The 27772-nt window shown below is 39.4% G+C and overlaps 1 protein-coding gene and 1 long non-coding RNA gene across 3 annotated transcripts in view; one reads left to right on the top strand and one right to left on the bottom strand.

Moving 5' to 3' along the window:
* Positions 1-20923, bottom strand: part of Egfr (epidermal growth factor receptor) — a 203309-nt gene extending 182386 nt beyond the window's left edge. For both annotated transcript variants that reach the window (XM_046460342.2, XM_046460349.2), the window contains exon 1: positions 20588-20923. In XM_046460342.2, coding sequence (XP_046316298.1) covers positions 20588-20675 — 88 coding nt within the window. In that variant the 5' untranslated portion in view covers positions 20676-20923. The remainder of the gene's footprint in view (positions 1-20587) is intronic.
* On the top strand, positions 19320-26037 carry LOC124103644 (uncharacterized). Its single transcript, XR_006855248.2, has 2 exons — positions 19320-20274; positions 21288-26037. It is a non-coding gene; the product is annotated as an uncharacterized LOC124103644 (long non-coding RNA).
* Positions 26038-27772: the final 1735 nt, after the last annotated feature.

Genomic DNA, 27772 nt, shown 5'->3' with positions numbered 1-27772 from the left:
CACAAAAACATTGTAGTTCAAAAAACTACACACTAAAAACCAAAAATAATGTCTCCCTCCAGTTATTTAGTAACCCAACAATGACATGCAGAATAAGAGACTGGAAAGGCACTTTTAAAAAATTACACTGCAATATTTCAATCCAGATCTGAAATAATAAAAGCAATGGGTAAACTGCAAAGGTCTAATCCATCCATTTTGTATTTACCAAAATTTCTCTATAATGGGGGAAAATCTTTAGAGGACTTAAATAAGTATGCAGATCTTCCAAGATTTATATTGTTTTCAAGAAATGAAGAATGTGTATACCATATTTCTGTGAAAATTTATAAGCAATACAGCTACAGAGGCATTCTCCACTTGGTGGAAGACAGGAAAATCATTCTTCTGATCTCCACATAGCCAAATTTTAAACTCGATGCAGAAAACTCAGGCAACTCTGAAGCAAAATTTTCCAAAGAGCAACATTACTCATTGGCAGAAGATCCAGTGGGCACAGCACTGATTCTCACCTATGTTTTAAAACAGTTGCTTACAAACTTTGACACATTTGTGTCACTATGAATTTTTGTTTCACCATCAGCGTATGAGTTGAGAGAACAGTCACATGCCAGAGATTGATTAGTTGTTTAAGCAAAAAAGAAAGGTAAAAGCCAAGAGCATACTCCGAGAGGACCCTGGTTTAGTCAACTTTTTTGGCTGCTGTAACCAAAAGACCTCACAAAAACAATTAGAGGAGGAAAAGTTTATTTGGGGGCCCATGGTTTCAGAGGTCTCAGTCCATAGATGGCTGACTCCATTGCTCTAGGCCAGAGGGGAGGCAGAACATCATGGTGGAAGGACATGGCAGAGGAAAACAATTGGAAACCCGGCACCAAGAAGCAAAGAGAGCCTAAGCTCAGCTCACAAAAATATACCCAAAGGCACCTCCCCAATGACCTGTCTCCTCCAGCCACATCCTACCTGCCTTTAGTTACCACCCTAACAGGGTATTAATTCACTGATTGGCTCTCATAACCCAATCATTTCACCTCTAAACTTTCTTGAGTTGTTTTTCACATGAGCTTCTGGGGGATATCGAATATCTAAACCTTAACAGATTCCACCTCTCCCCATTAAACCCCCATTTTCAACACTTAGAAATAGTTCCTCATTTGCTTGCAGGTTTAAAATTATAGTTCAAGAATATGTTAGTCAGTTTTCTGTTACTATAACAAATGCTCAAGATAATGAACAAATGCTCAAGATAAGGAAAAAAATGTTTATTCTGGTATATAGTTTTAGAGGTTCATCCATGATCAGGTGGAACTATTGCTTTTAGACCTGTGGTGGAGGTGTCAAATTGGCAATGGCACACTCCTTACTTCATGTCCAGGAGCCAAGAAATAAAAAATATTAAAAAAATTTTTAAAAGGAGGGAATTAGTGGTTCTATAATCCCCTTCCAAACCATGCTACCAATGGCCTAAAGACCTCTTGCTAGACCCCTCTTCTTTTTTTTTTCTCCTTTTTTTTGGGGGGGGTGTATATACTTGGGATTGAACTCAGAGGCACTCTGACACTGAGCCACATCCCCAGCCCTAGTTTGTATTTTATTTAGAGACTGGGTCTCCCTGAGTTGCTTAGTGCCTCGCTGTTGCTGAGAAGCAAGATTTATTGCTACAAAATGGTTCCCTCTGTATATGAATTGAGACAAATTCAGATTCTCCTCAAAAAGAATTTTTAAAAAACACTAATCTCTATATTTAAAATATAAATCTTATAAAGTTCTCAGGCCCTTGCACAAGGGTACATCTGCAGCTCTGCAGTTGGAGAAAATGATCTGGAGCAATTTCCTAATCCTTTTACCACGTTCTCCCTGTGGGCCCATAAGGATTTCCCAGGGGGTTCAGACAATAAATAGGCTTTCACACTGCATTTGTCTTCCTTCCCACTCCAGGTTCTCCTTCCCACCTTCTCTTCCACAATCTTCTGTCTCCTGCTTTTCAAAATCAAGACATACCTCTCCCCTATCTTCAAATACTAAGGGTTTAAAGAGTCTAGAATAAGCCCCTCCAGGTTCCACACAAAACAGCTGGCAGTACTGAGCAATTATGTCCCAGAAATCCTGGGAGTGTAGAGGCAAAGGGAAACCTTGACACTCAAGGTGGCATATTTCTCCCAAGCTGCCATTCACCGTGTGTGCCTCCATCCCCCATCTTCCCATCCATGTATCAAAATATCCATTTAGAATCAAAATATCCATTTAGAACTGGCATAGATTTCTTAAGGGAAGTTATTAACAAGTTCTTTTGTTCAGAAAAGAAGATAAGACTCTGGCTGGCAGAAAGTAAATCTGAATAAACTAGATGCTTTGACAATGAAGACTGGTTTTACAAAGAGAGGTTGAACATCCATCTTCCACCCAAAACTTATTAGGGATGCTTGCTTAAGAGGCAAAGTATAAGCAAATATCTGAAATCTGCAAAATCTGAAACACTTTTGTTTTGTAATGAATTTTGTATTGATACATATTAATTATACAGAATTTGAAACACTTGAGGTCTCAAGCATTTCAGGGAAGGAATACTCAACTTATAATTGAAATTATATGTCATGCAAATAATAAGCTTATAGTAAACATTTTTTATGTCAACTTAGAGTGTGTAGATTTTCAAGATGAGTTTGGTCTGTGTGAGTACTGAAGCTTGAAGTTTATCTACTGCATGTTCCTGATCAAGAGATCACCAAGAGAAATGATGCTGTTCTCCCATGATTATTCAGATAAGATAAAGTATTTCAGGCTGTGAAGTGCTCTGTAAAGCTGTTATGCCTAACATCCTTTCATACACTTCAGCAAATCCATGCAGGTCCCTTTCAGCACTGAGGAATTCACAAACCACTTCCAACTCAATTCTCACTTTGGGGAATGAGACACAATGAATGGGGATCTGAATTACAAGCTCCTTAGGGGTGGAGACTACATTTTCTGTCCCTGTAACCCAATTCCCAGCAACTTTTTGGTACACAGTGGCAGTTAATATTTAATGCATGCCATTTGAGTCAAATTGACCTGAAAAATAGAAAATGAAACACGCACATAAGTTTATGCCAAATTACACCAATCTGTTAAAATAAACATGTCCTGCTGGTATAGCAAATACAGCGTACAGTTGTGCAATATAACAGGTGTAAGAATTAGCACTCAGTCTATTGGGTAGGCTGGAAGGCTCTGGAAGCTGCCACAAAAGGATCTGCATTATATCTGTCCATTTGCTCTGTGATAGGAATGATCCTGCATCAAGGAGCTGATGGTCTCTTTCCTTTCCCTATGTTCTTTTCTTTTTCTTTTTTTTTTTTAGTTGCAGTTGGACACAATACCTTTATTTCACTTATTTATTTTTATGTGGTGCTGAGGATTGAACCCGGGGTCTCATAAGTGCGAGGCAATCGCTCTACCTCTGAGCCACAACCCCAGTCCCTTTCCCTATGTTTTATATATGGCTCCACAGGAGCCTGATGCAGGGAGGGGACAAGCAAGGACATGTGGCTACCCCCAAATGTCACAGTCTTTCTGCAAAGCTTCTGCAGTTGCTTCATACCTGTTAAAAGAAGAAGTCTTCCTTAGAGGAATTTATATACAGTGAATATACAGGAGCAGGAGTATCTTACATTACTGCTATCTTATTTTATGCCCTATTTTCAATAAATCTTAATTAACTAAGAGCAAATTGCACTAAGAATAAGAGGAGGATCACTTTAAGAGATCGTTTAGCTATTTATGTTGAAAGAAAGAACAGATGTGTTGCCTTGACTCTGGAGTCCAACACATTCTTTGAGATTCTTAATTTTCTAACAAAATCTTGGCTTCTCCTATAGATTTTCTATTCTCCCCCAGATATCTGTAAGTACAGGGGCACCATATGTATTGTTATTTTTTAAAAAATTATTTATTTATTCAATCTAATTTGTTATATATGACAGCAGAATGCATTTTAATTCATATTATACATACAGAGCACAATTTTTCATATCTCTGGTTGTACACAGAGTCACAGCATTCATTTCTTCATACATTAGGGTAATGATGTCCATCTCATTCCACCATCTTTCCTACCCCCAACTCCCCCATATGTATTCTTAAAACATTTATTACAGTAGCAGAGCAAGGTGGTACATTCCTATAATCCCAGCAACTTGGGAGGCTGAGGCAGGACAGTCTCAAATTTGAAGCCAGCCTCAGTAACTTAGCAAGACCCTGTCTAAAAAGAAGAAAGAAGTGGAGAAGTAGCTCAGAGTGCCCCAGGTTCAATCTCCAGTACTGAAAGAACAACAACAACAAACAACTTTTTATCACTGTATAACAACATGTAGAGAAGCATACACACAAAACTGTGTCATTCCATGAAATTTTCAACAAATGGTTACTTCTGTGAAAACATTATCTAAATCAAAAAACATGACACTGCCAACTTCCCAAATACTCTCAGGGCACCTACACCTAAATTAAAGAAGGCAAGTGACTAAAGAGATGACGACGAACATAGGACAAATAGACTGGTACTTACACTAAACCACTTGTGCGTTGAAGGGAATATAAACTTCAGTACATGTAAATCAATCTATAAATGACAAGAAGAAATTTGGTTTGTCCAATTAAACAACCTCCCTCTCTCTGTGATCTCCCTCTTGGCTTCATTCCCTTTCCCTTCTTGTGCCTCCACAGCCTCCAACCATTAAGGACCAACAACTTTCACCTAACAGCTTGCAAGTTGTATTGTGAAAAGCAATGAATTTTACACATTCACATCACTAACTAATTAAAACAGTGGGTTTCTGACATAGGTTAACAATAGATAAAGATGTCAAACCAAATATATAAAACTTCACTATTAAGTTGTTGCTATTGGTCAAGATTGATAAGAGCACACAGAACCTCCCTGTATCTTTCTTTCTTTTTTTGTTTTGTTTTGTTTTGCTACTTTGTATGAATCTGTAATTCTTTAAGCAACCAAAAGTGTTGCTATACCAACAAACCATCATTTATATAAGGAGGTTTGTCTTGTTTTTAGTATGATTTTTTTAAGACCTTCAACAATACAAAATGTCTTCTTAGTTTTTTACTAAGTGAAACAATATTGGTAAAAAAAAATCAAAATATTAAGCTCAAAGTTTGGTTTGAAAGTGAATAATCTAAAGCTTACAACGCCATCAAAGTAATATACAACAGTTAACTTTCTTAATCTTTCCTTCGTAATCACACATTCCTCTCTTCCTAATATCCCCCCCCCAAAAAAAGGCTTATCATGAACTTTACATTAAAAAAAATGTTTTGCCACCCAAAGATTACATGTTAGGTTCTATAGCCAATTCCTTTTGTGGCATCCAGGTTTTCAAATGGAACAAATGCTATGCTAGCAAGTATGTTGCACCCACCCTAAGAGCTGTGTCATTAAAACCTTGAAAATCTCATGGATGGTAAAGATCAGTACAAAGGTTAGACTATCCTTCTAGCCATTTGTAAATCACATATTTAATAAATCCTCTCACTATTTAAAGCAACTATGCCACTAGCAATGCCTACGAGATAAATGATCAGCTTTGAACTGTTAGCTTTTCCATTTTGGGTGTTTCTTGCAGCAAAGCAATTTATTTTTACTCACAGATTTAAAACAACATTAGAAATAACTTTTAAATGTTTCTGGTAGAAAATAACAAGCTTTCAGCATACATTAATTCACTGCCAGTCTGTCACTTTGCAAATTACAAAACAATGATAAATAGATAAAAAGATAGATAATTGGTGCATTTGCATGGTTCCATATAACACTGCAGGCTTTTTTATTCTGAACAAGGTGAAGAGACGGAAACCTAAGTAAGTTCTAAGAATGGATCCAGCAATGTCTGGGTATGAACGTGGATCTTAAAAACTACTATAGTTCGGACATTGGAGGTCCCCCCAAAAATCCATGTGCTAAAGACTTGGTCCCCATAGTGGCAATATTGGGAGGTGATGGATTGGTTGTGAAGTTCAGGTCACTGGAGATGTACCCTTGAAGCAGACTGTGTAACCCTGGTCTCTTCCTCTTTTCCATTTTGCTTTATGGTCATGAAGTGAACGGTTTTGCTCTGTCACATGCTCCCTGCCATTATGCTGCCTCATCACAGACTCAAAGCAATAGGGCAAAATGACTATGGAATAGAATTTTTGAACTAAATTTTTAAACCTTTTCTCTTTATAAACTGATTATCTCCAGTATTTTGTTATAGTGATGGAAAGCTGACACAAAACCAGTCATGAGTGCACTATGCATGACCTGAACCAGCTCAACTAATTCCAGATCAAATAATAATGGAAAAGTTGTTTATTCTATCTTGAGGAAGCTGAATTATTGCTGAAAGGGTCAAGTGCTCAAGTAGGGTGTGTCTGCCTTCCACACTAATGAGGTGATTCAGGTATCCAGGGGATCACGAAGACCTAAGGGCTGGACTCTTAGGACTTGGGCATGGTCATCATTGTCATGTCTGCTTTATCAACAACGGGAGAGAAGGGCTGAATAACAGAAGAGAAACAACAAATAGAGCTACACAGTATTCATAATAAAGTCTTTATATGAAAATGGCACATGAATAAACTATCAGGGTTATAGAATGAAAAGTATTTCAAAACTGTCCCAGCACTATGCAAAAAAAAAAACAAAAAAAAAAACAAACACTTTTCCTCCTTTTTCTCTACCACACAAGGAAAATGAATGTGCTCTGAGAGGCTTGCATGGGGTTCACGGTCACTAAGGAGATGAGCTGAGTAGAGAGAGGCTGAGACTTTGTCCTGCCCAGGTCTTGTTGACATCCTGAGGGTGCAGACCATAGAGCAGCTACCTGGGACCAAAGCATGCAGCTGCTAAGAGCACTGGCTCTGCAGTCAGAGTCTAGGGTCACTTTTTTTTATTTGGATGGCTTTGAGTGAGTAAGGAGACCTTGCTAAACCCCAGGTCCCTCATCCACAACAAGAGTCAAAAAGGCCAGGGTGAGGACAGACTGAAGCTGGAATGTGCTCCAACCTCTACACAAAGCATCTCATTCCATCCTCTCAACAATCCTATGAGGTAAGTGCCATGATTATTCTCATTCTACAGATGAGGAAACTGAGACTCACAGGAGTTGCCAAAATTGGTCAACATTATCATGCAAAGTTGAACTGAAACCCAGGCAGCTTGGTCCCAAAGTCAGCCCCCATCTGTCACATCCCAGCACCTTCCTGAGTATCTGGAGGAGAGTGAAGGCAAATAAATAATTTTTGCCAAACATACATACATACATGCATAAATAAATCACTACATAGCGGGTCTCAAGATTTGGGGGTACAATTATTTTTTATATATTCTCATTTTAATCCCATGTACACATTTTGTTTTTCCTGTGTATAAAAATTTATCATCAATTTTATGGCTCATATAAGAAAGTTATTGCTTTTTCTAGGAAAAAAAAATGTTATCTATCTACTAGTGATGATTTAGTCCTGGAATCATTGAACAAATGCATTCTTTAGCCTATTGCAACAGCTTTCAAATTGGAGTTTTATTCAGACATGATAATTTTTGACACATTTTGAACCAGTGGAAGTTTTCAAACACCCGTTTAGAAGTAGAGATCTTTCTTTTAAGTACAGTGTGATTCCTCTGAATACTTCCAACAGGTGGCTTATTCTACCTTTGTCTTGTCAAATCCCCTTTTTGTCTCACAAATGTAGTGAATTCCTGGCTAAGGAAGTGTCCCTAACGTTTCCTTTCCTTCTCAAGATAACAAAAAATCCCTGAACGTTTTTCTCCATTTTTAATAAATGACAAATACATTCTACTTTCTACCCAGAAGAAATACAAGTGAACTTTGATTCTCTTTTATTATTTTTTAAAATTAGTTCTAGTTAGTTATACATGGCAGTAGAATGCATTTTGACACAATGTACACAAATAGAACCAATTTCTCATTCCTCTGGCTGTACATGGTGTAGAGTCACACTGGTCGTGTAATCATAATATGTATATAGGGTAATAATGTCGGTCTCATTCCACTATCCTTCACCCCCCACACTCACCCCCCACACACACTCTCACTCCCCTCTGCCCAATCCAAAGGTTCTCCATTCTTCCCTACCTCCACTTCATTATGGATCAGCATCAGCTTATCAGAAAAAACATTCAGCCTTTGACAATCCACTGTGTACCAATCAGCAGGCATCTATCACTAAAAAATGACCAGAAGCAACTTCTGTAAATAACAATATTAACAAACAGCACAAGATAGCCTGAACCAGGCAAAGCTGCAATTGCCAGCATTAACAGCCGGGAGGGTAAGCATCACTTATCCGGGGAGCCAGGTATGCCCAACTGTGAACACATCCGGTTACTTATGTCATGGTTCTCATTCACCCCAGAATATCAGAACCAATCTAAGATCATGGTCAGGGCTCTCCACTTACAACACAGGTAAAGTCTCAGTGGAAGTGTCTGCAGGTGACATCCTAGTCAGAGAATGGAGGATACCCTTTCTGAAAGAAAATCCATCTTCAGACATACTTATTTTTCCCCTTTCATGCCCGTTTCACCTCTACCCAGCTAGACTAAACTGCTTTCTCAGAGATAGACTTAATGATTTAATTGTTCTCTATCTATGATGATGCTACAAAGTTGGCACGTTTGATGTCTCATTTCCAAAACACTGGGTATTAATTAACTATTATCTGTTACTTTTAAGATTACTCTTAAAGGTAACTGGGGCCTTTTTTGTCTTGGCAGAACATCCCACCAGCAGGACATGTGACTACCACAAGATCAGCATTCTCCTTATCGTATTACAGTGTATGTAGAGGTCCTCTTTTAATTAAAAATCAGCCTGGTAAGTACTGTTCAGAAGTGACCAAACCTGTAAAACTTTTTCAAGGCTTCAAGTGTGTATTCAACACACCTGTGCTTACCACCACTGCATGTCACCTGTGGCCATCACCTCATCCTACCTCTTATCTCAGATAATGTAAGGCTGGGAGAAAAAAGAAAATGTGCAACCTCTTCTCAAAATGAGGTCCAAGGAACTCTAATCTTTTCCTTCCACAGAAGGGAAGAAACAGAAAAATATGGACAAAATCGCCTGAAAGGAATGGCAACTATAGCAACTCCCCCCCCCCCGTACCCTATTTTCATTGGCTGCTTTGGCATGGTTCAGACCCTGAAGTCATGACTACTTATTTCCTTGAATATAATTTGAATGTCTTGTTTTTGCAACTGAACAATATTATGAATATTTAGTAGCCAATGCCCAACAAATCTAAAACCTTGCTGTTCTAGCCAAGACCTTAAGAACAATACTATGCCATGGGGAAAGATAGACTCAGATAACCACCCAAGTCTTCTACCTTTCTCATTCAACTGCATCCCCAACCCCCAAACCAGAGACATTACTAGGTTTGCATTTAAACAGGAAATCATCTCCGAAGGCTGAAAGTGAAGGGAAAAACTGAATAACTCTTCTGACTATTTTTGCTATCCCACTGCACCAAATTGCTCAACCCTCTGTTCTGTCTTGGCTGGGTAGACTTGTTGACTAAAGGTGAAATGGCATAGCTTTTGCTCAAGTAACTTTTGCAAGACATAGAAGCCCAATTACTAAAGTCATCCTGAAATTAATAGACTAGCTGGTTGTTTACGGAAAGGATTTACTTATTCAGGAAATGCATAATCTCAAGCTTGAAAAAAATCAATGTGTTCTCCTAGCAATATTGTCTAAACCTACAGTATACAGATAATAATCAAAGATTAATTACTCAGTTAGTATACAGGACTTTTCCTATTTCACTTTATAATCATGAAATGTGAAAGTGCTTTAGGAGAATTTCTGCTGGAGTACTGGAAAGTTTCCATTACGTTAGGAATAATCAATAACCAAGTTCCTGCCTTCCTAGTGAAGGAAAATAACCTGTATTTTGAAATTTCTTTCAGGAAAGGTACATCACCATTAATAAAAGATCTACTCACGTCATATTCCACATTCCATTCATTCAAACAACAAAGCTTCTGGGAGTGAATAATCTGATGTTCTTAACAATTTCTCCTTAAAAGTCAAGGTTCCCAAGAATCCCTGCAGACAGGATACTTCTGACAAAGTTATGATGTAGAAAATGAATGATCCTCAAGAGCCCACATTATTTGTTAAATCTGACTCTTTTCATAACAGCTGTTTCACCGTTTAATGAGTTTAAATATGTGCTTTCATTTAAATCACAGAAACCTATGAAACTGAATCACCACATTTTGCCATAGGCATTGCTACCAAACTACTAAATCAAGTTGCTTTCTCTCCTCATTTCTTTTTTCTGCAAGTATTTTTAGGTCTGGCAAATTTACAGAAGCTTATGACACAACATTAAAAAGTCATACTTCTGATCCCTAAAGTAAATGTTTTCAGGGTTCACAAATGCTCTGCCCTCTATCTTATGAAATGAACAGTTAAGACACTTAGAAGAAACTAGATTCTAAAAACCAAATGCTTCATAACAAGAGGAAAAGTGGGAAAGGAACAAAAACAGAAGAAATAGACAGAAAATATGCAGAAATGTGCAGAAATTGGGACATGCATGAAGCATAAGTAATAGAAATATAACAGAAATTTGAAGGAATACTTTGTGTTAAAAATACTTTGTGTTCTTATTAACAAATAGGACTAAGTGATAGAAGGCATCAATAGCTTAAGAACCACAGAAGTTTCAATGGAGGTGTGAGGAGAATTTTGGGGAACATTTGGCAGGGTGTTGAGAGCCAGCATTGCATGGCACAAAAAAAACCCCAGCAGCTCAATGTTCACCGGTCCAGTGATCATGGGCAAATTACGGAATCAATCTGAGCCTGGGTCTCTTGCCTTCAAATGTGGATAATTATCCTGATCCTGTGGGGTTGTTAGGAGGCTCAGAGAGATGGATATTAAGACATTGTGTAAACTGTAAAGTGCTATACGAATGCAAGGTGTTATTATTATTATGACATCAATGTTCTAGCATCTAAATTACAGGGACAACATACTTATTATTGACACGCTTAAATACATATCTTACGTACATTGAGATTTGCTTTTAATTTCACGGATGTTTTCAGCTGCAAGGATTCTTGGAATAATCTTGTTTAGTTATTTTATGGAAACTGAAACTGGGTGGGTAGATTCTAACCTGTTTTCTCTTCCCATTATAACTAACAGCAAATAACAAGAAAAAAATACATTAAGCCATGAACTAAGAAAAGCCCCTTAGCAACACCACTTTTCCAGGAATGAGATACATGTAAATGCATACTTGTATTAAAAATTATCATGAACAGTGAATGTTTTTGATGTTAACTTTCAAAACTTATACAACATAGTTTTAAATCATTTGTCATTTTTTTTCCTTTGCAGTCATTTATCAGTTTTTTATTTGCAGTCATTTGTTTAAATTTTTCTCTGCAAAGACTAACTCATAACAGCTTGCAAAGATGAAAGAAAAAGAGGGAAAAAGAAGGGAGGAATGGAGGAAGAGAGGTTTAAAAAAGCAGAAAGAAGAAAGAAAAACATTAAGGTAGTGCATAATTTGTACTCATAAATATGTTCTATGCATAGTCTATTAAATCAGAATTTTATCAGCAAATGTCAGCAGAGTTAAAGAATCAAAAAGTAACTACACAAATAAGGTTTCTGATTCTCTATTAATTTTACAGCAAAAAATCAAGTCAAGAAAAAATTCTGAAATGCATAATATTTAAAAATTCCTTAAGATCAACAGTCACATTTAAACCCAAAAGGTGTTACAATTATTCTCCAATGACCATGTTTGGATTTTCTGTCATTCATTTGAACTTAATCAAAAGTGTATGAAATTTCCAAGTCTAGAGGTTTTGTTTCCCATGAAAAAGATAATTGTTTAGCTTTCTATTATTGTATTAAAATATACTTAAAGGAATCTGGTTGGAATAATTAGATCTTGAAAGTTATTACTAAAACAAACAAAACAGTTCATCTAATTTATCTTGTTCAGCACAATTCTAAGCATCTACAATGGCCAATAGCATATGAGAAAGAATTAGGAAATGATTATGGAAATAAAGAAAAATTATTATAATTAAACCTCCCTACCTTTTAAGTATTCAATGTTTGCTGGTAAATGAACAAAACCAGTTTCTGACATTTAAAAAATCACTGTTGAAAAACTTTCTGAAATTTTAATATAATGATCAGAAATTCTCAGGACATATTCATCTGTCCTTAAGGACAAATACAAATTCAGTGAATGACATGCCTTTTATTCAAGTCACTAAAGTGGTAAAAAAAAAATATATGAGTATAGTCAAAGAAACTAAAAACATGCACAGTTTTTCACATACAAATGCAATTTTCTTATAACAGAGAAACCATATGCAATGCATCAATTATTTCCCATACTTGGTGCAAATGAAAGGAGCTTCAGTGAAATGGTCATAATGATATCATTTGTAAGGCAATACAACTGCTAAAACAATCATGACGTTACCCACCGTGCACAGGTCGTAGCAGTAAAACGTCAGTATCACATTTCTGCTTTTAAAACAAAATCCTTCATGAATGTTCTTAAAATGCCTGCAAAGTAAACTGCTATATTTCTTCTTACACACAGGCCTAAGTATACAAGGTAACACCAGAAGCCATATTTTAGCCTTTATTGATATCTAATCTACCTATTTGTTTCTAAGTGATTTCCCCAAATAAACAGGTAAATCTGTACAGTTTTCAAAAATGAATCAGGAAACTGATGTGTCTTCTCATTCACAACTAGCAATAGTTCAATTAATTTGAGAGATATTGTCTGAGTCCAGTGTGATTCAACACAGATTTATTGTGTCTGGAATTAGGCAGACTTGTGTTTCTTTTCTTTCTTTGCTTTCTCCAGCAGGAGTTATATAAAGAATGTAAAGTAGTCATTTTGCTCATTCATAACAATTTTGGGGGGAAAATCATGCAGTTGGGAAGAAATGTAAAAAGCTATCAATTATGGTCCAGACTCCAGTTCATTTCTTCAACTGGATTGTTACTCTTTTTAAAAAATGACCATTTTAATTTTAAAATGTAAATTGTATTATTTCTTGGGCACTTTACTTGTGACATTGCAAGTTTTCTTATAGTCATTTAAAAAATTCTAGAACCTTAACATCTGCTGTAATAAGACATTAACATTTATAAAAAATAAGTAGATAAATAAATAACAAGAAACAGAGAGCTCCGAGAAGGAGCTTGGGCCTACAAGTATTTCCACATTCTTTTTCTTTTGCCTGCAGGCCAGGCAATATAGTCTCCTCCTCTGAGACTCAGCTAAATATTCTCTTTTTTGAGAAACTGTTCCAATCTCAGAGGTAGAATTTGTCTCTTTTGTGACCGCCCAATGAAATACCAAATCACATCTGTTATAAAATACTGCATTACATCATAGGTCTCTCTCTCTCTCTGCTCAGCCACTCCAAACTGCAAGTCCTTTGAGGACAAGTACAGTTCTCTTATTCCTCTGTGTATCCAAAACCTGGCATGAAATGTGCATATAGTTTATCCATGGTTCTCAAACTTGCATGTGTGGGAATCTCCAGGAATAACTGTATTCACAGACCATGGGTCTTCTCCCCATAGGATATTATTCAGGGTGGGTCTAATAATATGTATTTTTGGTATGTTCCCAGGGGCTGCTACTGCTACCTTGGGCCCACACTGCAGTATATCTTTAATAGGCTAATTCATGAAATAAAATGCAACCCTGAAACTTATTTACCAATGAAACAAGAACCTGTTCTTGGATCTTAAAGAAGCTCATGAGATGAATATGAAATAGGAGTATGAGAACAAAGACAAAATTTCTTTTGTTACAAGCTACATAAATCACTTCATCAGAATTTCCCAAAGAGGTTTAAGAAATGTGTGTGCTGGACTCCATCCCCTGGAAATACTGATTCATTGGGTCTGGGGTACAGCAAGCCATTTTCTTTTTCAAAAGTTCCTCAGATGATTATAGGAAACAGTTAAGGTTAAAAACTATTGCTAGAAAAAAGAAAGAAAGAAAGAAAAAGAAAAGCTGGATATGGTTGTGCCTGCCTATAATCCCAATGGCCCTGAAGACTGAGGCAGGAGGAACACTCGTTCAAAGACAGCCACAGCAATTTAATGAGGCCCTAAGTAACTTAGTGAGAACCTACCTCAAAATAAAATATAATAAAAGGGAGAGGTGGAATTGTGTCTCAATGATTAAGCACCCCTGAGTTCAATTCCTGGAAACCTCCACAACCCCAATAAAACAGAAAAAGAAAGTCATGTGCTACTCTTTTTGGTTCAGTCACTGATTTACAAAACCAAGTAATCTGATGCTAACTTTTTGTTATTGTTGTTGTTGTACTAGTGACTGAATCCCGAGGACCTTTACCACTGAGCTATATCCCAAGCTCTTTTTATTTTTTATTTTGAGATAGGGTCTCACTAAGTGGTAGAGGCTGGTCTCAAACTTGCCCTCCTCCTACCTCAGCTTCCTAAATTGCTGGAATTACAGGTATGTGCCCCAGCACCTGGATGATGCTGACTGAAATAAGAAAAGGAGAGCCTCATCTGCTGAGGATTTACAAATAGTGTGATTTCCAATATGCTTAAATGTATGATGTACTATTTATCAGTCACAAATAACTGCAGCTAATCAGCAGCCTAGTCTAGAAAGAAGTTAGTAATCCAGAATCCCAGTGTGGCTCAATATTGATGCCGATTGCAAATATCTGACAGATGGAAACAGGAGGTTGTCCTGGAGTCAGATCTTTCCATGATCAAAGACAATAACTGCAGTACAAGTAGAAGTACCAAATACAATGACAATTCAAGGCAATATTGCTCACTTGGGCTCCAGACTTATATATTCTATTGCCTCATGGATGCTTCTAGTTCAGCATTTCAAGTATGACATACCTAAAAGCTGAAGTCACACCCCTTTACTTTGGTCTCCCCAACTTCTCAGCCTCTGAGAATGGATTCATTATCTACCCAGGCTTCCAAGTCAGAAGTCTGTGTCACCCTGACATTCTCTATTTCTTATACTTCCTACATATAGATGCCAATCAGTTCTGCCTTCAGATTAGACCCCAATCACTTGTTCTGCATCTCCCTGCTCTGGCTTTATCTCCTGACTGCCAAAGCCCCTGATCTCCCCGTTTCTACCATGGCCCCTACAGACTATTCCCCATCTTTGTAAAATATTAGCTTCTTCATGTGAGTTCCTGGTTTAAAATTCCCTAGTGATTTCTCTTTCATACAGGATGAGATCCAAAGCCACAGAGAGACAATATGTAGCCTCATCATTTATTCCTTCTCTTCCTGTCATATTTAATTACCAGTGCTCTCAAGAACTTTGCTCCAACTACCACTTCTCTTATATCCTACTCTCCAAAGAAATAACCATATAACCAATGGCTCTTTGAAGGCTCAAATGTGTAATTCCTTTCATTGGGAATATTCCTGGTCTCCAGGTAGAATTATAAGCAATTAATCTTGAAAGACATCTTTTATCCTGTGCAGAACTCTACCATTGCTCCTGTGATATTGTTGCATACTCACTCTTCTGCTGACTTCCAAGTACTTATGGGCAAGTATCAACTGTGATTCATTCTTACATCTCAATATGGATAGAACAGTGTGAATTGCTCACCATGGCCCAAAAACAAAGGAAAAAAAAAAAACAAGTAAAAGCCCATGTAATAATAGTGGCCAATATTCGCCCTTATGATCAAAGGACAAACAATGGTGGTTAACTTACATAATTATTTATACTAAATAGGGCCATATATGCTGGTCCACTGGCAAGAGTGTAATCGTGGTTATATTTAGGGTGATGTACAATTAGTCCCCTAAACTGTAATTCCAATGTCTAGTAAATGTGAAGCTGCCGATATCATCAGAAAGGACACTTGGACTCTGGGTCTGTCTCTGAGAATCCACCAGAATGATATTACTTAGAGGAAAGAGAGACATTCTATCCTCTGTGAGAGCTTTCACATATTACTTTCTAAAGCAAGCTGCTGAAATTGCTATGAGTAAAATTCATTCTAAGCATATGCAATTCACAGATGGTCAGTCAACAGGGCCAGACATCTGATACTGTACTTCAATGCCTTTCAGTGCCTTCTGAGATTAAAATGATAAATCCAGCACTTGGTTTCTCCACTACTGGCTGCATTCAATTAGCCTCCCAGCTGGCTTTGCAAACTTCCTAGATGAGAGGGAGGGGGAATATAAAGGAAGCTTAACCAAATGTCCATGAAAAGTGAAAATCACAGTCAAACCAATTATTTAAATAATTCTTAATAATTCTTGAGCTCCATCTAATTGACTGTGCCCACGGACATGAGAATTGACAATCTTGAGACATTGTCCATAGGGTCCAACTGTGGAATTTTCTTAGAAAAGGCAACCTTTTCAAAACAAAATGAAAAGAAGGTGTGAGAAAACACTGTGATGACCAATGGGGATAGGCTAGGAGAACAAGCCAAGAGCTATACTCTATTCTGTATGTGCCAATTGTTAAAGAATAAACCAGTAATAATTAACTGAGAATTAAAATGTTTCTTACCATAATTTCAAATGTCCATTAATGACAGAAGAAAGTAAAACAGAATGAACTTATTATGAACTTGAGGACAGAATCTAGCTTTTAAAATTGTTTTACAGGGGAAAATGTGTTCACAGGGAAACAATGTATGGGTAGTGTATATTTTAAAACCTTGAACTTTTCTTATTAGTAAAGCCTAACTATAAGTAAGACCATCTATAGTACTAAGTCAACATTAAACACACACACACACATATATACCATATTCACAGTAAGCAACATGGCAAGAGTCAAATTACTCGGTAGGTGGGTCCTTCCTTGGACAGGCTGAATGTCCTGAACATTCTGATCCCATCCCCATTTCAGGACCAGGGACACAAGCCTGAGGCTACCTTACCTTAATTCCTCATAATCATTAATTACCTTTAATATTAGAGTTATTCACTATTGTCAAAAAAGTTTCAGACACTAGCTGATAGTCCCAAAGCTTACCTCAGAGAAAAAACAAAAGAGCATTTTCTTTTTAAACAGCATCTTTCATTTTATTGATACTACCTCTAAAAACATTTCAAAACTTGTTAGTGCTGTCACATGGACCAAGAGTAATTTTGCAGTACAACAGATTTTGAAAAATTATGGATTATGAAATTAAATATGTGAAACCAGAATGACTGTTTAAAGTCTATTGGAGCAGTGTTACCATATTGGAACAATATCTGCTAGTCTGTGCTACATCAGTGTGGATATACTCATAGCTACAGACACTCAGGCTGGTTGTCTCCTTTTGCGGTTTGAAAAGCAAGTTACTAATATTTAATTAGTGGCTTAAAGAATCACACTTCTCTGGACAATAGTAAAAACCATTAAGACTATCCCCCTTTTAATTCACAATGTCTAGCATATTCTGTGCACTCAATACATATTCACTGAATTCAGAAATTAGAACTCAGAATCTTGGAGCTTCAAAGTGTCCACCTTCACGCAGAGCTGGAATGAGAAAATAGACCTCTTGGACTTCCCAAGATTTAATTCCTCTACAGAAAGGAGGGGTAGTGGTTCTTCGCCTTAGATACCATCAAAATTCCTGCTTTTTCTTCCCCCCTGTAATATAGTCCAGACTTCCTGAATCAGAGTGTTCTCAGAAGTAGGGCCAAGGCAAGCTCATTTCTACAAAGCTCACTTCATTGAGAATACCTCCTGTCCTTGGAATGCACCACGGATCTCTTCCAGAGCAGCACCTTTACCTGCCCATTTTGCAAGAGTGTCTTGCTCAACATCTCTGAAGCAATCTCCATGTTGGTTCACTCTTTGATTTGGCCACTGAGCTGCCCCAATGAAAGGCAGCCAGAACAAGGACTGAGAAGCCCTGAGCAGGAGTGTAGACCACTGAACAAGCAGGCGTCTGTTGGAAACTTCAGACAAGGGGCCCATCTTAATAAGCTTGTTCCCTGGTACCTTTCCTCTTCATCATCCGGCATTAGTCATTCACACACACATCTGACCTGGCTCTCCTGAAACCAGGCAGTTTAGAGTTATGGGAATTTGAATCTTGATTCTGCCTCTTACTAGCTGTAGAAAAATCATTTCATAACTTTACTCCTCTGTACCTCAGTTTCCCCATAAATAGGGCACTCACCTCACTTGAAGTGAAGATTAACAAGACACTTACAACCTTGTCTGGTCTTAGGTCTGAAAGCAACTAGTACAGATGACACCATATCTTAGAACAACAATAACAGTAACAACAACAAAAAACTCACTAAAACCAATAAATCTTCTTGAACAAAATTAATAGATCCTGTATAGAAAGATTTCATCTCATACTTTAATAATTTGTTCCTTAAAAATGTGGTCTTTTGAATGTGGCTTTAGTGGAATGAAATTTGTTTACTTCTCAGGAGCATTCTGTTTTAAGTGAATACAGAACAAACAGGAAAATTCAGTGGCATTTCTATTTTTCTCAGACACAAATCTCCAATCATTAATCCTAGTGTTCAAAGAGTGACATCAAAGAGCTGGGCAGGTTTCTGGAGCTCTGCAGGGGCTCTAAGAGCTTAATTTAAAATAAAGAGGGTCCCTTTGTCAGAGATAGAGAGACCTTACTTTATTAAGAGAACTCTAGTATCTCAGGAGCACTCCAGACCACTGTCCTAGCCATCACAAGCAGGGAGGAGGGGAGCCCTCCAGGCTAATGTAGGGGGGCGAAAACCATCCACTGGCTCCTTTAGTAAAAAAGACTAATCCTTTATTATTGAAACCACACCCTGTCTTTTCCCCTTTGCCTGTATTTTGCAAGATTGTTAAAACTCCAGATGTTCCAAAGGAGCTCTTTACTTTGGCAGGTAAATCTCCCTGGAGACTACCAATCTTTCTTCTATGCCCAAGATTCTCAAACCTGGCTCCCCAACCTGAAGGGCTTTGAAAAATCCTATAGCCTCCTCTCACCCCCAACCAATTAAATCAGAATGTCCAGGGTGGGAAGTCGACTCCCCTCACCCCCAAATCTCAGGTGAGTGCTCTACTTAGCAAAGTTAGAAACCACTCTTTTATGCTTTACTCCTCCTCCAACAAACCCTCTCAGCACCAAAGCCCCAACTCCCCATGCCAATGACATCAACAGCAAGCAGGGACCTGATTCTTGGAACCTAAGCCTATTTTGAAATTGTGCAATTAAACCTTCTGAGGCATGTTTCTCGTGTCAAGTGGGTTTATGGTCGGCAGTCACGAAGCCAAACTTGCTCATGTTCCGTCTGGACATTTGGCATACAAGTGAACCATGGACATCAATCCTTTATTATTTTTTTTCCAATTAAGTTTAATATTTTAGTTGGCCTAATGTCAAACTCTCCAAAAAGGCAAAAAGAAACATCCAAAAGATTAAATCTTGGGATAATGAGAAGAAAAGTTTGCTGTGAGCCCCATTTTGAAACAGGGCTCTCGGATAGCCAGCGGGATGAGTTCGCGCCTAGGGAGTTTGGCATAAGGACTCAGGTGTTGCACAGCGGCCAGCCATACATCTTGGTCCAGGTCCACTGTAAAGCCTTGAGATGCAGTCGAAGCACTACAGGTCATGGGCAAACCTCTGGAGTACCGGCAAGCAGCCACCTTAAAGACACCCTAGGGGTCTTAGGAATGGGCATCAGAAAAGGAGCTTCAGTCAGGCAGCGAGCCCTGGTCCCCCAGCCGCGCGCACCGGGTTTGTGGCTGGGGTCCTCTCCCATAGGGCGAGGGCGCGGATCGGATCCTCCTCACTGCTCTTCAGAGAAGGAAACTACCAGCACCACGCCTTCCCTCCTGCTCGCTGAGGCGAAGAGGAGTTCTAGCCTCCCAGGTCACTGATGCAACTCCATACCCGGGAAATGGGTTTGCAGAGATCAGCGTGAAGGGCCGGGTCGCTAGGTCGGGAGGCGTGCGGATTAACCCCAAGAATGAGGAGGAGGAAGGAGCTGCAGAGGGTACGCTCGGGAAGTCCCCTACCCTAGAGGTCCTTTCTCAGCTCCCTAAGTCCCTAGGACTCAGCTGATGGGACCCGCCAGCCCTGATGTAAGCGCCCTACAGCGTCACCACGGCCCTCCAGTGGACAGTGCCGGGCACACGTGCTGCAACGACAGGCGTCTACCCCGCACCAAGTTTTCGCCCGCAGACGCCGACCCAGCGCAGGAGGGCAAGAAAGTGATAAAAGTAAGTTGGGATCTGTCGGGTACGTAGGCGCTCCCAGCGGCGGTTCCCAGAACCCGCTCGCAGCCCCGCCGCCCTGAGCCCTGCGTCTCCCTTCCTCCGGTCCTAGCAGACTCGCCCAGCCCAGAAAAGAAACGTCCAGTTCCTCCCACGGTCCCAGCCAGAAGCGCAGCTGATCCTCAAGGAAACAGGAAAGGAGGGGCGGGCGGGCGGCTCGGGACGCGGAGCCGGTGCGCCGGTGCGCGGGCGGGGCTGACTGCGGGTCAAGAAGCGCGCTCTGGAGAGTGGTGCGGCGGGTCGAGGGGCACGCCCTTACCTTTCTTTTCCTCCAACGCACAACTCGCCCATACCAGCGCAGCTAGTAGCACCAGCAGCGCGGGTCCTGCGGTCCTGGAGGGTCGCATTGCTGCCCCCGAGGAGGTGGCTCCAGTTCTCCGCAATTATTCCCGGACTGAGTCAGACTGCCGTCCGAGGTGGTGGCGGCGATGAGGCGGAGACTCCGGCAGACGCCTAGGTGGCTTGTCGTCCGGTCTGGGCGGCGGCAGCCGCCAAGACTTGTTCAGGCCGCCCTGGCCGCGGGCGCGCACACCGTGCAGGAGGCGGAGGCTGCAGCGCTGCGCTGGGAGCTGCCCAGACGTCTAGCTTGCGCCGGCCGGGGTGTGGGGAGGCTGGGCGAGAGGAGGAGGGACCAGGCAGAAGAGGAGGGATCGGGAGGAGCGGAGGAGGAGGAGAATGCCCAGAGGGAGGAAGCACTCGCGCAAGGATCGAAAGCAGGCTGCGACCAGGAGGTGGTAGTGGATGGCTGTGGCCCTATAGGACGGAGCGCTCCTGCGGGAGGCGGGCGGCGAGCAGGAGGGAAGCGCGAGTACTTGGGAGTTAATTTCTGAGTGGAGGGTCCCCTGCGCTTCCCCTTCGTACCTGGTCCACTCTAATTTACATGGCTAGGTAGAGGGGTCAGCCTTCATGGAACCAGCCAAACGTGTGTAAGGTCCCCGTCTTCCCTTCCCTTCTTTCAGTTTACTAAGCAAACTTGTACCAGCTCGGGACGAACTGGCTGAACCCAGGAGCCAAGTTTGAGTAGTGGTACGGATGGAGAAGATGCCCTTTATTCTGGTCTCCAACTCCCCCTCCGCACCCTAACCCGGGAATCTTAGCGGAAGCTGGCCTAGCAGCGAAGGTGTTCTCATCCTCGCCGGCTGGCAGGAGTGCGAGACGTCTGAAGTGGCTCTCTGAAGTCCGAGGGTCCTTAAGATCTCATCAAGAACCCTCGAAATCGTCTGAAACAAAGCAACCAATTCCTGGGACAGAGAAGAGCCTCAATAAATGTTTGTTGAGTGAATGCATGAGTACGGAGGGAGGAACGCACTAACAGAATTTCGTATATACACTAGTAACTAGCCAGGGATACACATACATAAAGCAAATATGCGAGGTAAGATTACTTCGTGAAAGTCCGGCGCTTGGAATAAAGGCTTGACACAAACAACAGTTAAAATACTTTTACAGAGGCTAGGTGGCCCACTGACCAGAGCCAGCCAAAAGAAATTAAGCTTCTTCTAACTGAAGGAACTTCCGCTAAAATCCTTCAGCAAAGTCCAACCTACTTCCATTGCTCCTTCTTCTCTTACAGGAGAAATGTTCTCGCCTTGGTCGGTTCAGGCTCCAGATCTCTTCATTTTTCACAGGACTCTTTGCTAACCCTCAGGCCTGGTCGGACTCTGATTGCTTAGTCTTAGCAGGAATCACAAGCCTAAAAGTACTTGGCGCTAAGGCCTTTCTTGTTGCTACAGCAGAGTAACTTCGAGACTTGAGATTTGGTATCAATCTGATCATAGTTAAAGAATATTATGACAAATGTCTCTATGAATGTTATTGCTTCATAGAGCTAGTAGAGTGAGAACTCTGAAGTCCTTACACATTATGTTCTCTTTGGGAACTCAAGAGAAGAAATTCCTATGCAGTCTTAAAATCAGCTATAGCTTACATTGATTTATGTTTTAATATATGGACATTATGACTTGTGGCAGTGATTATATTTCCTTAACAGAAAATGTGGTTTAAAACAAAATGTGGTCCTCATTTTGTAAATACAAAGGACTTCACTGTAAGCATAGCATTTATAAGACTCATTTCGTTTTCTATTTTATAAGATTTTTATTTCTATTCACTCTTGTGATCCCCGTTTGCCTTTCTATAATATTCCCCTTGTCTTTGTGTTCCTTTGCAAGAGGGAATTGAACACTTGAGTTCAAAGTGTCAGTGGTTATTTCATTTGTTAAAACAAAAGAGCATATTACTCTAATTCACAGTAAAAATGACAGGTTCCATGGATAGTAAGGAGCCCTGTGCTCTGGTAAAGTATCTACCATTCAGGATGCCAGGTAAGAAGCTGAGGAGCATTTTCCTGGGGCTTTAGGAAGTTGTTTAAACTCTCCAAGCCATAGTGTCATCATGCTATAATAAAAGGCTGTTATTGTCATCCCTATGGTGGTGATGTGACAGAATTTCAGCTTGGAAGGCTGAGGATCGTGAGTTCAAAGCCAGCCTCAGGAACTTAGCAAGGCCCTAAGCAACTTAGTGCGAGACCCTGTCTCAAAATAAAACAGGCTGGCTATGTGGCTCATTAGGTTCGTTGAACCCAGTGGGCCCCTGAGTTCAATGCTCTGGACAGAAAATAAATAAATAAATAAATAAATAAATAAATAAATAAGCAAGCAAGCAAGAAAGAAACAGAACTTTCTGAAAACAATTACCAGAGGAGGCAGTGGACACTTTTTAGGCCCACAGCACAATAATGAGATGGATTCCAACTAATGAAGAGGAATGAATTTTGCTGAACATCCTACTGTGGACACCTATATCAAATTTGAGTTTCTTCTCTGAGCTTTTAACATAAACAGTGACGTTCAGGTTGATTTTGTACTTCTTGCCAGGTATCTGAAATGTATTGATAACTAAAATTACTCATTAAAAAAAAAAAAGCGCTATCTTCAAAAGAGAGGAGCCTTGCACAGATAAGGTCCTGCAGAGAGGATACTCAATACACAGTCTCTGTGGAGAGTGATCCCAGGATAGCCCAGGTGCTCTGTACTGCCACATCACCACCATAGGGATGACAGTAACAGCCTTTTATTATAGCATGATGACACTATGGCTTGGAGAGTTTAAACAACTTCCTAAAGCCCCAAAGTATATTTACTATCATGAGAGGCCACCTTTGAGCCCACATAACTCAACCCTTTCTTTCTGAACTTCTTCTAAACTTTAGCCAAATGGTGATTTTTATGACCCAAATTCTATTTCATTATATCTTAGAAATATATTGGGTCAGGTAAAACCAAAATTTCTGCTTGGCCAAAAACATTTTGGATAAAGCCTCCATGCATGCCACACTAGTAAGCATATACCAGACTTCAGTATTTCCCAAAGCAAATCTCATAAGTGTCACCAATTTTTGTAACAGAAGCTGCTCCTTTTCTTTACCTGCTACACATGAGAAACAATTTTTCTCTGGTGAGTGTTTATCTTAAAAGGTTTTGAGCATGCTGAATGAGAGTTTAGCCTTTTTTTAGAAGAGTCATGGCACTGAATTCCCTAAAACCACATACTTGTGAAAGGGAACGAGAAACAGTTTATTTGGTCAGGTCAAGATACCAGGGCTTTAAATATTTTAGGTTTTATCTGAGACAAAAGGCATTTGACCACCTGTTGTTCCCCCGCCTTAGAAGTCAAAGCAAAGATTGATGAGGAAAAAAGTCAGAGGAGCAGAATTCAGAATTTAAGTGTGTGTGTGCATGCTTGTATGCCTGTATGTGGTATGTGTGGGAATGAGCTTACCTTAGAGTATAAAGTGTTTCTTCATCTTCAGAAATATTTTTACACAGGAATGGGAAGTGCCTAGGGAGGCTGTGAATGAATGAATGACTGAAATATGTCCCTTCCAATCCTAAACTTCCAGGAGAATATATGCTTCTAAAATAGGTTGCCATTTAAAGGTATGTACACTCAACCACTCCTCTAAAGATGTATTTTAAGGAGACATAAGAATGTGGTTACCATATTGCCTTAAGAGAGAGCTAGTATGGTAGGGGTCAAGGGTTGGAAGGAGACTTATTTTTCAATTGTTTGCCCTGTTATATGCTTGAAATTTTGTCCTATGAGTATGTATAGCCTTATTTTCAGTAAGGTATGGGTCACTCCCCTTATGTGATCCCCTGCTGAGGTTCAGGGGCAACCCTGAAAGCTGGCTGTCATGGTGTTCTAGGCCTTTTATTTCTTCCTTTTGAGTCAAATCCTTTGCATTGAATCGTGCACTGAGACCCATCTTTTCTAGACAGTAGAAGAAACAGTTACTTTTTCAGGGACAATATTCTGACACAAAATTGCTGATGTGTTTTCCCCTTTATCATTAGATGTTCCATTATCTCTAGTTTAGAGGGCTGCATGATGCTTAAAAGAAGCAGAATTGGCACACTAGTCTAACAAGCAAAATGCTGAACCAGCTGAAGTCAACAGTAATCCTTTGCTCTGTCACAGAAGGGAGGTCGAAGGACAAATCTCTACTCCCAAAACAGAGATATTGACAGGTAGATATAGGATAACACAGCTCACAGTAGCAGAAACTTGTGGACAGAACCCCCAGAGGGACCCAGTGCAGGAGTAGGAAAACCTGAACTGTAATTGACAAATTGCTGGAGGCTCAATGTGGACAAATCTAAGAGTTAAAAACTCCAGTCATATGAGGATGGCAGAGACACACTTGTGAGTTTCACCTACAGAAGTCATCCCAATCCTCACAGAGTATATTGAAAAGTATTATTAATATGCTAAAGACTTATGGAAAATATAGCATGCTAGATTAGTTGGGCAATGTAAGTAGGAAGATGGAAAATCTAAGAAAAATTCAAGAAGAAATATTGGAAATTAAAAAAAAAAAAAAAAACTAGAACAAAACCCAAAAACACCTTTGGTGGGCACTTTCGTGGCCTGGACTTGACTGAAGAAGGAATCTATGAATTTGAGGTTATCTTAATATTAACTACCAAAATTGAAAAGCAAAGAGAAAAAAGACTGGGGGAAAAAGCAAAGCAGAATATTCAAGAACAGTGGTATAATTATAAAAGTTACAGCATATGTGTAGTGGAATATAAGAAGGAGAAGAAAAAAATGTGGAAAAAAATACAATTGAGAATTTCCCTAAATTAATACAAGTTACCAAACCACAAATTCAAGAAGCTCAGGAACCACAAAATAGGATAAATGCCCAAAACTCTATAACTAGCCATAGCATATTCAATCCTCCGGAAAACAAAGGTAGAAAAAGTCTTGAATGAAGCCACAAGATGGGGTGGGGAGGAAGCTTCCCTGGAGAGGTGCTAGAGAGATGATGCCTATAGAAAAGATAAGAATTGTATTCAACTTATCCTCAGAAACCATGCAAACAAAATAGAATGGAAAGAAATATTTAAAGTGTTGAGAAAAAAACCCCTACAAACTATAATAATTCTGTATCCTGCAAAAGTATCCTTCAAACGTGAAAAGAAATAATTTCTCAAACAAAAATTGAGTTTGTGAACAGTGGGCCTGCTCAGCAAGAAATTTTCTGAAGTTCTTCAGAGAGAAGGAAAATAATGTGTTGGAAACTAAAACTTAAATAAAGAAGAGAAGAACAACAGAGAGTAAATGTAAAACAATTAATTGATCTGATGTATGTTTTTTCAAAATAATAATAGCAAGTGTATTCAAATAAATACACATATGTGTATACATGCATGCTTATATGTAAGTGGCAAGCACTGTGCCACTGAGCTATGTCCCTAGCTCAGGAAATTGATTTTTAAAAGTATAGAAGAAGTATAATTGATATACTAAAAAAGGAGAGAAAATAAAAATGCTCAATTAAACTCATAAAAGTCACAAACGTGTGGAAAATAAATAGGGACCATTCAAACGTGGTGACACACATCTGTAATCCCAGCGACTCAGGAAGCTGAGGCAGGAGGATCCCAAGTTTGAGGCTTGCTTCAGCAATTTAGGGAGGCCCTAAGCAACTTAATGAGACTATAGGAATGTAGCTTAGTGGTAATGCATCCCTGGGTTCAATTATTGGTATTAAAAAGAAAAATAGGAACAAAAACCAAAAGCAACAGATATTAAACAGTAACAAATTTGGTAGATATTAACTCAACTGTGTCAATAATTTCCTTAAACATCAATGATCTAAATACAGCGAAGTGTGCTGAATGCTTAAGCCCATCCCCCAGATTCATATGTTGGAATCCTAACCCTAAAGGTGATAGTAGTAGGAGATAGAGCCTTTGGGTGGTCATTATATCATGATGGTGGAGCCCTCATGAATGACATGAGCACCTTTATAAGAAACCTCAGAGAGCTATCTTGCCTCTTCCACACTGTGAGGTTATAGTAAGAAGAGCCACGAATGAGAAAACATGTCCCCATTAGACACCAAATCTGCCAATGCCAATGTCTTGATCTTTTTTATTTAACCACTGAGCCATGTCCCCAGCCCTTTGTAAAAATATTTTATTTAGAGACAGGCTCTCACTGAGTGGTTGAGGCTGGCTCTGAACTCACTATCCTCCTGCCTCCACCTCCTGAGCTGCTGGCATTAAACGCATGCATTACTGTGCCCAGCCAATGTCTTGATCTTGGATTTTCTAGCCACCAGACTGTGAGAAACAAATTTATGTGGTTTGTAAATTACCTACTTCTTGGGTATTTTTTAACAGCTGTAAAATGTCTTAAGACATATACCAGTTAAAAGGTAAGAGATTGTTAGAGGATATTTAAAATCAAAACTCAACTATATGTTGTCTATAAGAAACCCACTTTTGATAAAAGATACACATATACATTAAAAGTAAAGAGATGGAAAAAGAAATACCATGCCAACTGTAATAAAAGGAGAGAGGGGTAGCTATGCTAATTTCAGACACAGCAGACTTCAGAGCAAGGAGAGTGATCAGGGATAAGAATGGCATTACACAAAGGAGGTCAATACTACAAGAAAGCAGCAATCCTTAACATATTTGGCATCGCAACAAAGTATCAACACATTCCTTTAACTAATAAGCAATTATAGCAAGATTTCAGGATACAAGTTTAACTGCAGAAGTCAATAATTTTTCTACATACTAGCAAAGAACAAATGAAATTAAAAACACATTGCTATTTACGTTAGTATTCCCAAAATGAAATACTTAGGTGTGAATCTAACAAAATATGTGCAAGATATGTACATATAAAACTGATTAAAGATATCAAAGAGGCACTAAATAGATGGAGAAATATTGCAGGTTTATGATCGAAAGATTCAGTTTTGTCAAGATGTCAGTTCTTCCTAACTTGATCTGGGGATGTAGCTCTGTGGTAGAGTGCTCACTCAGCATGTGCTAGGCCCTTCTTTTTTTGTGTGTGTGTGCTGGGGTTTGGGTTGTGACTCAGTGGTAGAGTGCTCGCCTAGCATGCATGAGGCACTGGG

This window comes from Marmota monax, unplaced genomic scaffold (assembly GCF_021218885.2).
Source record: "Marmota monax isolate L192 unplaced genomic scaffold, Marmota_monax_Labrador192_F-V1.1 WCK01_AAM20220418_F8-fsc00219, whole genome shotgun sequence".
Classification (NCBI taxonomy): Eukaryota; Metazoa; Chordata; class Mammalia; order Rodentia; family Sciuridae; genus Marmota; species Marmota monax.
The sequence above is the reverse complement of the archived record's forward strand: the minus strand, read 5'-3'. Positions and strand labels throughout refer to the sequence as shown.